At 36.8% G+C, this 13,291-nt stretch overlaps 1 protein-coding gene across 11 annotated transcripts in view; it reads right to left on the bottom strand.

The window, feature by feature from the left end:
* Ralgapa2 (Ral GTPase activating protein catalytic subunit alpha 2) overlaps positions 1 to 13,291 on the bottom strand; it is a 308,776-nt gene that overhangs the window by 108,876 nt on the left and 186,609 nt on the right. For all 11 annotated transcript variants that reach the window (XR_012448144.1, XM_074074234.1, XM_074074231.1 and 8 more), the window contains 5 exons: positions 13,119 to 13,187; positions 12,701 to 12,838; positions 11,602 to 11,785; positions 6,763 to 7,534; positions 5,616 to 5,687 (listed from right to left, as the gene is read on the bottom strand). Coding sequence is in view for 10 of the 11 variants with exons in the window: in XM_074074234.1 (XP_073930335.1) it covers positions 5,616 to 5,687; positions 6,763 to 7,534; positions 11,602 to 11,785; positions 12,701 to 12,838; positions 13,119 to 13,187 (1,235 nt within the window). In the remaining variant the exon portion in view is untranslated. The remainder of the gene's footprint in view (positions 1 to 5,615; positions 5,688 to 6,762; positions 7,535 to 11,601; positions 11,786 to 12,700; positions 12,839 to 13,118; positions 13,188 to 13,291) is intronic.

The raw sequence follows: 13,291 nt of genomic DNA, 5'->3' as shown, positions 1-13,291 counted from the left end.
TGGAACTTCCTAAGATCAGTCATTCTTCTAAGATAGTTTGACACACCACCTCATTGCAACTGCTTTAATGAGACACATTAAACTGTCTTGCAGAGACAGTTGAAAGCAGGTATAGAAAATTAAACATGAAGCCCACATAGCAAGCAGGACCCTCGAACCCAGAGTAAGGTAGTCTGGTTCCTGAGATCACACACTTAGAAATGAAATACAATGAACAACAGAATGTTAGAGCACACCATTTGGCAAGTTCTCTCCATTTTTGGTAAACAGCATCATCTTGTAAAGAATTTCAAATACATATCAATTGCAAGTTGGTCTCTACCTACATGCCACTTTTTACACTTTTAGATAAGGACATTGAGTAGCTCCTTGATTGAAACTCTAAGATAGGTCAAGACTTAACGATAAATAGAAATTTCTTCTAAGCAGGATACACGAGTATTTTTTTTGTCAAAGGTTGTGCAATCCTGTGCTCTGACTATACTGAAGATGTTTGGAAGAGAGAAAAACCCCTCCAGGAACCTCTTTTGGCTATATAAACCCTTAATATGCTTGCTACATGATGGATTTTGGGCAGTTTACTTGCTAAATCAAGTAAACATGATATGTATTCTGAAGCAAGGAACCCTGCCTTTTTTCCCCCCAAAATCTTTTATCTAAGCATAGTATTTGTTGCATAGAATGGGCTCAGCCAAATCTCTGTTAAGTTGATCAGGTATATGAAACAAGCAGTTTCTGTAATTTATACTGTGAAGTACCAAAAAACCAGGAATCCTATCAAGCAATTTGGTGATGAAGATGAAAACATGGTTCTTTACTCAAGCAGAGCTTTAATCAAGAATCAGTAATTTGGCAGCCCCATTATCCATGAGTTTTACTATAGTCTCTAAAAACAAATTAGATTACTACTTCCAGAGCAGTTCCATCCTTCTCTTCACTTTTGCATTACATTCTGAGAAATCTCATAGGAAAAACTATCAAGTGCTTCAATAATATGGAAATGTTTTCCATTGTCTAATTGTTTAATATCTCAACATTGTAATCTGATTAGACATCCATATTGGTAGATCTGGGCTCCATATTTTAACAAACTCTCTAATATTTCCTTCTGCATGGGTTATTTTTCTACTTAATAAGGAAGACTAATTGAAGCTCAGCTAAAAAGTTATATATATAACTGGAGGAGAGTTCTCTGCTTCTAATCATTTAGCAAGCTATTCATGTCCTTCCATAGTTTCAATATAATAAACATACTTTGGAGAAGAACTAGAAAATATAGAAAGGAAAGAAAAGAATAAAAAGACACTTGTAATTTAACATATAAGCAAAAGAACATAGCTGTTACCATTTTAGGATGCATTTTTGTATAAAAATATGAAATATGAATATGAGTACATTCTGTTTTACAACTAACTTTTACACTTAAAATAATTGTGAACACTATTTTATTGTGGTAAGATATACATAAAATTCACCATGCTAATTATTTTTGGGTATGAACACTTTTAAACCATATGCTTCTATAATAAAGTTATTAATGGTTATACAACATTTCATTATGTAATAAATCATATCCCAAGTCCTCATTTAGGATGTTTCTTTTGTTTAAAGATACTTTCTCATTATCTTTAATACATCCTTAAAGATAATCCATAATCTTTATAAACTTTTCACAGGACTTCTAATATGTCCTTAAAATAAATTCATCAAAATAGAATTTCTTGATTCTTGACTATTTTTAGCAATTTTGATATATACTGTCCTGTTGCTACCAGGAAAGCAGGACATCCTGGACACCAGCACGCAAGGCAGCATGAGCACACCCTCTGGGGCATCTCTCTTGATGGGAACAGGTATTATGAGGAAGAAGGATTTTTGTTATGATGGATGTGTGTGTGTAAAATGCTCTAGTAGAGATCTTATGCTTCCAGACAGACAGAAAACTTGTCCTTGTGGAGTACGGAGCCTTAAAATTGCCACACTATTTACTGCCTGAGTGAAAGGCAGGGGACATCAACAAGGGGCAATTAGAAGGGGCTTATATGATAACAGATATCCTAACCTTTACTTAAAAGATTGTTTCAACAAAAGGAGAGAAAAAATACTCAATTTCTTTCTGCAGCTCTCTATATTTAAAATATCTCAGCATTTATTTTTTCTCTATCCCATAGACCTAACATCACATGAAAACAACCTCAGGTTTATCTCTGCTTATTCTCAAGTCTAGGCTTTTTCCGACATAGCTGCTCATAGGTCCTTGAGTACTCATTAACTCTGTGTAGGAGCACAGAGAACTAAGCTCCAATGACGGAGGACTAACTGATTGTGGGTGTGAGGAAAGGTGACCTTTAGTTGTAAACATTCATCAAATTTCACATCCTCCAAAATGTTAGTATGAAGAGAGCCTGCTAGGATGCAGACACTGTGTCTGGCCTTATTAGAGGCAGGCTTTTGAAATGGTAATTACAACATCAACAGCACTTCATATACATAAGCTGCACAACCAATGCATGAAGGAGCAGGTAATTCAGGAACACACATACATAAACCCAACAATTTCCTCATCCTCATTAGGATGCATTTTTCTTTCTTATTAGGAATAGACTAAAACAGCTCAGTTTTCATGTGCTGTCACATTTAAAGAAACAAAGAAAATCATGATTTTAACATCCGCCTCCCACATGGTGGCAAGAAGGTATTCATATTTTAAAAGGGGAGCCCACTTTGGTTAATATGTAAGGCCTTCATACACAGCTGCAAGATAGTGTTTACTTTTCCTAAAAACATGTTAAGATGAAACTATGCCTCGACAGCAGTGACATAAATTGATACGAGACATAAATAGAAACGTCCTAACTGAAAGTTGAATGACAAGGTATCTTCTTGCCTGCTACCTGACCAGTCTATAGTACAGTTTAGATTTCTTATAGCTGAAAAGTCCCAGACCTAGTTTCAGTTTTTTCCAAAGAGAATCTTGAAAATACCCTTTACCATTAAATGAACTGATACACATTTTGGTATCAACAAATCCAGGAGTTGGGGTTTTAAGTGAAGGTTAATCAAGGGGCAGAAGATGGCCAATCAGAAATTCAAAGGCATATTTTATCTCAACAGCACCCCAGGGAGCTAATTCAATTGCACCTCATGCAACTAAAGTACATTAACATTCAACAAATTGGCCACAATTACAAGATACCAATGTAGTCACTTAACACTAAGAAGCAGGGAATAATTCAGCATATTGGGACCCAAATGGCTGCTTGTTTAATACTGAAGGACAAGAGGGAAAGGAAAGTGAATCCCTAAGTCCTTCAGAAGAAACCCCTCATGGAATTTCCACAGAGAACTCAGTCTCTGTTCTCCTTGAGAAAAAGAATCAAAGAACAAGCAGGAAAGTGAATCAGATGGAGAGTGATGTGAGGAATAACATCATGAAGTTCTTTACCTCTAATGAGTTTTAAAAAATTCTTTAAACTCAAATCTTCTACTCTAAGTTTCACTCAATAAGTCAGGAAATGAAGACATTTAAAATGGCAATGGAGTTGCAAACATCCGGTCAGAGGATGGTTCCTTTTCCCAGGTACACCTACAATGAATTGTTTAATCCTATACATTTATTTTTTTTTCTTTTTCATTTTTTGGCAATGCTTGCTAGGCAACTGCTCTACAGCTTGAGCCATAGCATCAGCCCTTTTTGTTTGAGTTATTCTTGAGATGGACTGTCATCTTCTCATTTATACCCCCATATGGCTGGGGTAATAGGTGCTTACTACCATGCCTACCATTGGTTAGATGGGATCTCATGAACTTTTTCTTGCCTGGGCTGTCTCACACTTTTTTTTGGGGGGGGGTAGGGAGGCTGGGCTGGCCCTGAACTGCGATCCTTCCCATTTCTGCTTCTTGAGTAGCTAGGTTTACAGGCTTAAGCCACCAGGTCCAGCTGTGTATTTCTTATACTAAAATATTTATCAATCTCCAGACAAGTACAACCACCTAAGAGAAAGGGTCTTCATATCACTATCTGCAGAGAGTATCAGGCTCAGAACAGCCCTCTTAGACACACTCCCAAGACTAAGAAAAAACATGAAATAGCTGATGCCTCACCATGTGGTAGTAACTATAAATATGATGAGGGAGACACATGGGAAGGCAGAAAGTGAATTAGACAAAAGAAAAAAAAGTCCTTCTGATTCCTTTACAATAGTCAATACAAATGAATGCATCTTAATTCTAGATGTTTCTGAGGGGGTGAAAGTGCACAGTATGAATAAGCACAATATGACTTTATCTGTTCAGTCCTTCGTGACATGACAAAAAAAGAAAAATTAAGTCATCTTCCAAGTATTTAAAAAAATTCCAACTGGATCTTACTGGTTACTGTATTTATAATCAGTTCAAGAATTCAAACCATCAAAGAAGAAGAATCACAGTGTGAACCTGATAGGTGAGTAATAATGTCATGAACCAAGAGTTTGCCTGAAAATAAAATTTAAATATATGTCACCTTGAGTTTTGATCAGAACTCTAAAATAAACAACCAAAACTACAGGAAAACAACTAAACACAGATGATGGTGAAAATATTTGCCTAGTTACATCAGTAAGTGTTAGGCATGAGAAGCTAATGACTTAAAATGGAAGCATGAGGGTGGATGAATGAATGATTAAGTGGATAAAGGAAAGAGCTCTAATACTTTCCTCGAATACCAAGACAAGGCCTGACCAGACAAATCTGGGCTCTACTATATCCTTTCATTCTCCTAATTTCTGCACCACCAGTTAAAAACATAAAGCTCAAATATATTAAAAATTTATGAGTAAAGGAGTATGAAAAGTATAATGAATAAAATACAGTAGGAAGAACTGAAAAAACAAGTATGAGAAAAACATCCTGAGTTTTTTGAGAGCTGATGAAATATTAGGAGATTCCTAAGGGAATGAAGCTATTTTTAGAGGTTTATTTATTTATTTAAACTGAATAGTAAAGAAATAGTTGATTCTTTTCAAGACAATATCTGTCATGTAGTGAGAACTAAGCTTATTCTTGACTTTGATGATTTTGGAAGTACATATTTTCCAAAATAAAAAACTTTTCATGGTTGTAAGCTCATCTTTAGAAATGTTTCTGAGATTATACAGAAAAGGGATAGATTTGAGAAGGTGATCAGTTTTGGAAAATGAGGCTTATTAATAGATTAAAACACACTGTTTTAAACTTTCCAACTACTATAGAATGTCAGTACGTGGTGCACAGCATGGGCTATGAAGTCAGTTTCATGTGGCTTAAAATAATATGGTAAAAATGACCTGATGCTTCAACAAGTAAACCTCTGTATCCTTATTAGAAAAAACAGGTAGTTGTGAGAATAAATGAGAACGAAATGTCCACTGGCTTCCCCATAGAAAGGAACTCAGTCAAAAGCATTGTGGGGAGCCCTGTCCTCTGAGTGCAGCAGTTAATCATAAGGGTGAAAATACAGAGTAATGCTACTGGATTGTAGGATACAGAACTACCCTTGTGTGCTTCTAAAAGTGTGTTCATTCCCACAATTGCATCTGATACCTAGGTACACATAAAGATAGAAAAAAAAGGTGGTTTAATATACTTCCACATACCATTGACGGGAGTCAAGATTTTTTAGCTCTCTCAATAATTTTGAATTTTTCTTCAAAATATGAAAATTTTTCCTATAAAAAGAGAAAAAAGGATGGAAGAAAAATATCATGTGACTGCAGACCAATTTTACTGTTTTCCAATTAGTTAATTAACAAGCCTACCTATCATCCATAGGTCTACTACCTCATTCACTAAAGATTTGTGATGGAAACCTAGAAACCTTCAGAAAGAACTCCATTCTTCTTAAGATATACAAAGGTATAAAAATTCCACTGTATCCCATTACTATCCAGTGACACTGGATAGCTCTGTGATTAGTGAGTGTGTCCCTTGTGTGCATGTGCCTGTGTCTCTGTTTTCACTGTCAGCTCTGTTATGAATCTCTGTCTTTAAAGAACACCACTCTCAGGTTTAGCTCAAATTCATTCTTTTCCATGAGATCTCTTCAATTTTCTATTGAATTTAATCTTTTTTTGTTCATTTTGGCAGCTGAACTCAGGGCAGACACTCTACCACTTGAGTGGTTTTTTTTTTGCTTTAGTTATCTTCCAAGTAGGGTTTCACATTTTTGTCTGGCGCTAGACTCAGATCTCAATCCTCCTACCTATAGCCTCCTGCATAGCTGGGGACACAGGTGTATACTACCACCTTATTTATTGAGATGGGGTTTTGCTAACTTTTCCTCCAATCTCTGCCTCTCAAATAGCTGGGATTACAGGTGTAAACCACTGCTCTTGGCCTGAATCTTGCCTCTTTACCTACTATACCACTCTATCCTTTATTAAAGTTGTATCAAGTCCACCTCCCTCATCAGACCTAAGGTTATTTCACCCTTGTAACTCATTTGCATTTTATGTGAAAGTAGAAACTATAAAGGACAGGGAAGTAACAAAATAAGATATGTGCACACAGAAGATGCTTGATATGCTTTAAAATATCTAACAGGTGTTTGGAATTCAATTTGTGCATCAGTATAGCACAATTAGTTTCATTTCAAGCTTTAATCTAGAAGTTGCAAATAATCTGTAAATGCTGAAATCAAGAAAAATCTCTATTTCTACTTCTCTTGTTCTCTAACTTGAATTGACAAAAAAGAATGATCCATAAAAATAATAAAATAATTGAAGGACTAGCATGTATCAGTACCTTCTGTCCCAAGAATTCATTCCCAAGTCATCAAGCAACAACCTGCAAAAATAAAAGGGTCCTCGGGGCTCCACAGGTGAAGGCTTCTCTTGACTAGTGACCTTCATTGCAGAATCAGAGTTACACCTCTGGATGTACTCGTCTTCCTGTGCACTCTGCCGCAAAATGACCTCAATGATTTCCTTTTCTTGGTCACAGTTCATTCCACATGGGGGCGGGGAAGGCTCATTTAGATTTACCTGGGATGGTAAGAGGCATTCAGGGCTTGTATGGCCAATGTTTTCAAGTAATTTGTCAAGGACATCATCTCCCTCCTCAATTTGAGAAAAGTCCTTCTGAGGTCCAAATGTGTGATGATGCCAACCCGAAATTAGAAATGAGGGATTTCTTCCATTGGGTGCTAAGCTGCCTTCCAAAGGTCCATATAAAACCTTACCATCCCAAGAGTACTTCCCTGAGATATCCCTTACGATGACTCTCACATCTGAGAGGGCACCCCCTGGTGATGTGCCATCTGGTCCTTCTGCCGGAGTCTGAAGGTAAGAGATGAGGGTACTCTCATTAAATACAAACAGCTGCAGGTTTGGGCTCCTGAACACTTCAGAGGACAGCTCAGTGCCTTCCACATGGGCATTGTCATGATTCTCACTGACAAGGCTGTGCAGCATGGCTGGGCCCCCACTGAGTGGGTAATGGCCCAGGTGGTTCACCAGGTGGGCCATCACCATTCGGGCAGTCAAAGGGATCAATTCCACACTTCTTCTCCTCTTTTCTGGAAATAGTAGGAAAGAAACATAAAGAAACAGTAGGGAATGAAAATTAAAACTCAACAAACACCAGATTCTAATCTGTGTTTGATTTTTTTTTTTTTTTTTTTACTGTGAGAATTTTTTTCACATATTTTCTTGGACACTAATTCTAATTTGAATTTAAAATGACAATTTAAGTGGACTGCTGAAAGAACCAACTTACATGAAGATCTCATTCTAAAAGGAACATTTGAAAATCTATAGATTCAGGAAAAAGCAAAAGAAAAGCATCCCTGTGCTTAAAGAATTGATGGTTCTGGGTACTCTGGTAAGGACAATATCCATAGTTGAGGGACAGCTGTGGGTCAAAGAGTAGGCCAGGGAGACTATCTTGTTCCCCTCAATGGGGTGAAGTAGATCTGATAAGGAAATGAATCAAGTCGGGTGTCAGTGGTCCACAACTACAATCCTACCTACTTAGGAGGCAGAGATCAGAAGGATCTTGGTTCCAAGCCAGACTGGGAAAATAGTTCACGAGAGCCTATCTCAAAAAAACCCATGACAATAAAGGGCTGGTAGAGTGACTCAAGGTGTAGGCCCTCAGTTCAAACCTCAGTACCATAAAAAAAAAAATCAAGCTTAAATACACTGGAAGTAATTTGCTTAATAGTCATTGTGACAATTTGTTGTTAGCACATTTTAAATATTTAAGAGAATCTGTCATATTAAAATATCTTGGAGAACTTAGAAGGCTTTAAACATGTAGTTGGCGATTGAATGCCGAAGAGTAACTCATTTACAAAACTTCTTAGTACTTAACATGTGTACAAAGATTGACAACAGTATGTAAAATGAGGTGCAAGGAAGAGGCAGAAAAACTAAATCCTTAAGTGTGGATTGAAATGACTACTTAAGCTTGAGAGTAGTTAGGGAAATTTCTAACTGCTAAAATTTCAAACTACCAAATTTATAAAAGCATTATGCATTAATCTAAGAACAAGCGAACATAACACCTTTAATTTTAACCACCTCCCTGGTATTCAAATAAATTAAGATGTATAATTTGAGCTTAAAGCTTTAGGAAATACTTGGCTTTTATTTGTGAGACCCTATCTCGAAAAAACCCATCACAAAAAAGGGCTGGTGGAGTGGTTCAAGGTATAGGCCCTGAGTTCAAGTCCCCCTCCCCCCTGCCCAAAAAAAGGAATAATGGCACAGTGGAGCAGACATGAAAATCTTATCTGTAAATGCCCAATTTGATAAAGCCCTAAGGCAGAAAATAATAATTAGGAAATCATCTTTCATCTACTTTTACTCACATGGGTTATAGTTTCAATTTGAGGTGAATATAAATGTGTACTTTGTGAACGTGCTTGAATTCTACAATGGGACAAAACCTGGAGTCACACTAATCAAGCCACAAACCACAACACAGTGACACAATTAAAAACCCAAACTGTGGTACTGGAAAGTAAGGAAAAAGAATATTTTTGAAATATCAATCACTCTTTCTGGGGACACTTCAGCTAAATCCACTGCTTGTGGGTTCCCTGAAACCCAGACAAGATCTAGACTCCATTAAGGAAAAAATAAATTCATGACTTCCACAAACTAGTAAACATTAGATACAAAATGCCTTTATTTTCCTAAATTCTAGAAGATATATAAAAGCAGTATTTTAAGTTTTTCTTTAATTTTCATTTTCTGCAGCACCTCCCTTCTCTTTCAAGCAGTTAGTTGTTAAAGATAAGCAACCTGAGAAGTGCTTGCCATTATGACTTTCCTGTGTCTCTTGCTTATATCTTTATTAAACGTAGTAAGTATATTAAGTAGCAGGCAACAGTCTCATAAATAATCATTAATAATAATTGATTAAAATATAATACTGATTATCCTAAAAGTTACCTGACTAGAAATAGTTTTGTAATGAATGATGAATTATGACACTGAGTGACAAAAATGAGTGTGTTTTATTTAACCTAAAAGTTATCTTTAGTTATTCTCTTTGCTCGTAAAAGGATGTACCCACTGAGCAAGTATCTGTGCATGCCAATTAGTTTTTAAGCTTCTTGCTTTTTCACTTAATTAACATGCAGTGTGTTTTAAAAATTTCTTTGCCATAGAAATTTACACAATTATTTTTAGTACTAATGAACTATACTGGGAACACTTGGATAAGGTTCTGAGGTGTTCTGGAGAATAATTATTAAAATCAAAGAGGGTTATACATAGAACAAAAATGGTATCAAAATCTAAGTGTGCATTTTTCAGGTTTTCCCCTTTTCACTTGTCTGTATCTTCAAGGGACAAATCATTTTAGGGCTAGCCATGTGGGATAAGTGTTAATTAATCACTTTAGGAAAAAGTAAAAAAATTTCTTGTGATACATGGATTGCCAGATGGGAAATACCAAGAGAAATGGATCAAGAGTTATTTTTGATTCCTTAATAAATATGATTTGAATTCATTGTGGAAAAATATAAAGAAAATATTACAGTTAACAGACAGTGGAACTCTTAAAAAGACAAATGATTAAATAAATGGAGGTTAGACAACATGAAATGTTTCACATATCAACCACTACAAGCACACCTCAAAGCAAGAGTCTTTAGTCTACTCTATAACAAAATCTCAGAGTAAATAATATGTTTCAGGAAATTGATCATTTTATTTTAGGCTCAAATTCCACCTCCATTATTTCTGACTGCACACCTCTGGGAAAATCCCTTAACTTCAGTTTACTCATCTACCAAATGGAGCTAAAATGTGGACCACCAGATTTCAAGTCCTTTTACATCCTCATCTTACCCTCCTCTTCATATAGACCTGTACCATACTCCAGACTCCACAGTGCTGCAAGTATACCCCTGTGCCCTGTGCCCTTACCTGGATATAGCCTGCTAGCCCTCCCCTGTCCACGAAAGGCCTCACAAGAGGGGTCTGCCTCAGGGTTGAGTGATAATGGATCATCAGTCATTGGCTCATGCTATCTGGCTAGATCAGTTACTCTGCTCAAAGTGCTCTGGTAAAACCCATAGCCAAACACTTCTTTTGGAAATGAAACAGCTCCTTTATTTTACTCTCACCTTCCCTGGGCTACTTGAAGTACTTGGCACTGCTGACCTTCATCAGCACTGTACCTGCTTTCTTCCCTTGACCTCTTAGAAATGACTCTTTGTTGGTCTTTCTCCACTTCCCTGACTTTGCTTCCCTGGTGGCATTCTGTCATTCTTTTTGCCTTAAGGATGTTTTTATCCTCAAGGTTTCACTCTTGGGTCTAGGTTTTAAACTTGCAATTTCCATGGATGATCTAGCACTCTATAACCATAATTTTTAACTTTTAATGTTGAGACAATTGAAGATTTACATGCAGTTTTAAGAAATAACAGAGATTTCAAATACCCTTCATCTTGGAGGTAACATCTTGCATGCCTAAGCACACTGTCACAATCAGGAAACTGCCATTGATACAATCCATCAATGTTACTCAGTGTGCACCAGTTTTACACGCACTCATTTGTATGTGTTTGGTTTTATGCAATTTTATCACACATGCAGATGACCTACCCATATTGTGACTCACCTTTCCAAGGCCCAGAGTTAGGTGCTTATCATTTTGGGGAGGAGGTGATTAAGGAGGAAATACAGTACTACTCCCATAGATTCTAAAATGAACTCTGCTACATGCAGAACAATACTCAATGGTGGCAAGTGAATTTCAATCTCTGTTCATAAGGGTTCCCTAAGTCTGGAACATTCTGTGAGTTCCTTTCAAAGTCTGCCCATCTTGGCAAGTTTAGGTTAACTCTTCTCCTGGAAGCCCTTTCCCCCATGGTGCTACTGGTTCACAGAGTATTTTTGGATTCTTCCTGTCTATCCCAGTAGATGTAAAACTCCTCAGATAGAAAGTGAGTGTTTTGTGTGAGTTCCATGGGTTTGCCATGAAAGATCTTCATAAACTGGGATTTCAATTCCAACAACTAGATTTTTTACAAAGAAAAATTTTTAAAAGAACATAGCAAACATAGACAAAAAGCTACAATCTTTATTTTGCCTGCCCACAATATTTCATATTTGGAATAATACTCACCGTCTTCCACAGTCAGCAGGTTCCCCAATTCTGCTGATAAATGATACTGGACTGGCTCAGAGCTCTTGACATTTGCCAGTGGCAGGAAGGGGTCGTAATCCGTGGATGACAAGTCAGCCAGGGTTAGTGTGTAGTGACTCTGTTGGGTGTATGTGCTTGAGCCACAAACACAGCAGTGCAGAACCTGTGGAAAACAGATGGAAAAGGCACCCTGGATGACACTATTTCCTGTCCCCTGAAAACTATTCAACTACCATAGTGCTTAGGAGCTAGGACTGCTATTTGAGGACATGTAAAATATTCGGTCTTTTCCATTCTTAAATATTTTCTTGCTATTAGCAAGTTTACTTTGCTCCTTTTATATAAATGACAATAAATATATTCTCAAGGCAAAAGAAAAGCAAAAGTGAAAAAGTGCCCATTTTCTCAGCCTGTGTGGTTGCCCATACCTCAGTCCTCTTCCATCCATCAAAGGCAACACAGTGGAAAGAAGTAAATGATGAGATGAAGGAAAACTGTGTAATAAGCCCCTCATGGTGGGGGGGAGCACAGTAAATGAAATAACCAGAGACCACTGGCAAGCTTCATGACAGTTTCTGAGTTTAAATTAGTATAACTTGGCACCCCATGAATTGTAAGGGTTAATTTAGTACAATTTAAAAGTACGATTTAACAAAATAAATTTAATATAGACTTATAGATATTCTTAGATTCCTTCATTTATTTCTTGAGGGTTTTTTAAGGCAAAGAAATTACTGGAACCACTATACATACTTTTTTATTCCTTTGGTAAAACACATTTTGTCTAATTCTGTGGCTATTCCTATAGGAACAAACAGTTCATTTTTAAATTAAGCAGAAACAGATCTCGTTCCATGAAAATTGAGGCATGTAAAAATGTATACATCTTCACTTTGGTAACCAATAGTTCTTTACAGCAATATCTGTTCTGCTTTTACTCATTAAGTTGTTCGTTTCTTTTTAAATGTTCAGCCCACCACAAGTCCTTTTCAAAGGGCATAGATAAATAAGTCAATGCACAAAACACATTGTGGTAGTTTTCAGAAAGGTAGGCCCTGAGGCCTAGGTGAAGACTCACCCTATAAATATAATCCAGCAAGGGGGCCCTGGATGGGTGCTGTTCCTCCAGAACCACAGTGGACACAGGGTGGAGAAGGGCATTTACCGGTAGTGCCATGCACCATTCCAAGAGGCAGAGGAGCAAGGACACAATAAACTGGAAGAAGAAACATGCCTAATACTTAATACTACAGTACTTAAAAACTCACTATATGCAATAATAACCATGAGAACTGTTCCTTCTTACACTAATTATTCAAGGAATATACAAATGCTAGGTAAATAAGTAAATAAAAAATAGTGTTTTTACAGCAAAGAATGTAAAGGCCAATGCATAAGGATATTATTAAAGGTATTATTATTTGTAATATTATTTAACATTCTATCTTACATTTAAAAGTAAACTCTAGGGTAAAGTTAGCTGATATGCCACCTACCTTCTTATCTATTTCCACTGAAGAGTACTCTGCACTTGGTAAAAGAAAAGCAATTGTGGCCACAAGGATCTGCATAAAAGAAATCTCCAATCAAACAGACCACAATAGCAGTTAGAAGCCTTAAGAGTCCCCAGGTGGCCTTGTAGCAACTCCACTTGCTACCAACTCACTAG

The sequence above is a fragment of the Castor canadensis genome, chromosome 5, assembly GCF_047511655.1.
Source record: "Castor canadensis chromosome 5, mCasCan1.hap1v2, whole genome shotgun sequence".
NCBI classification, from domain to species: Eukaryota; Metazoa; Chordata; class Mammalia; order Rodentia; family Castoridae; genus Castor; species Castor canadensis.
Note: the sequence above shows the minus strand (reverse complement) of the source record. Positions and strands in the feature narration are given on the sequence as shown.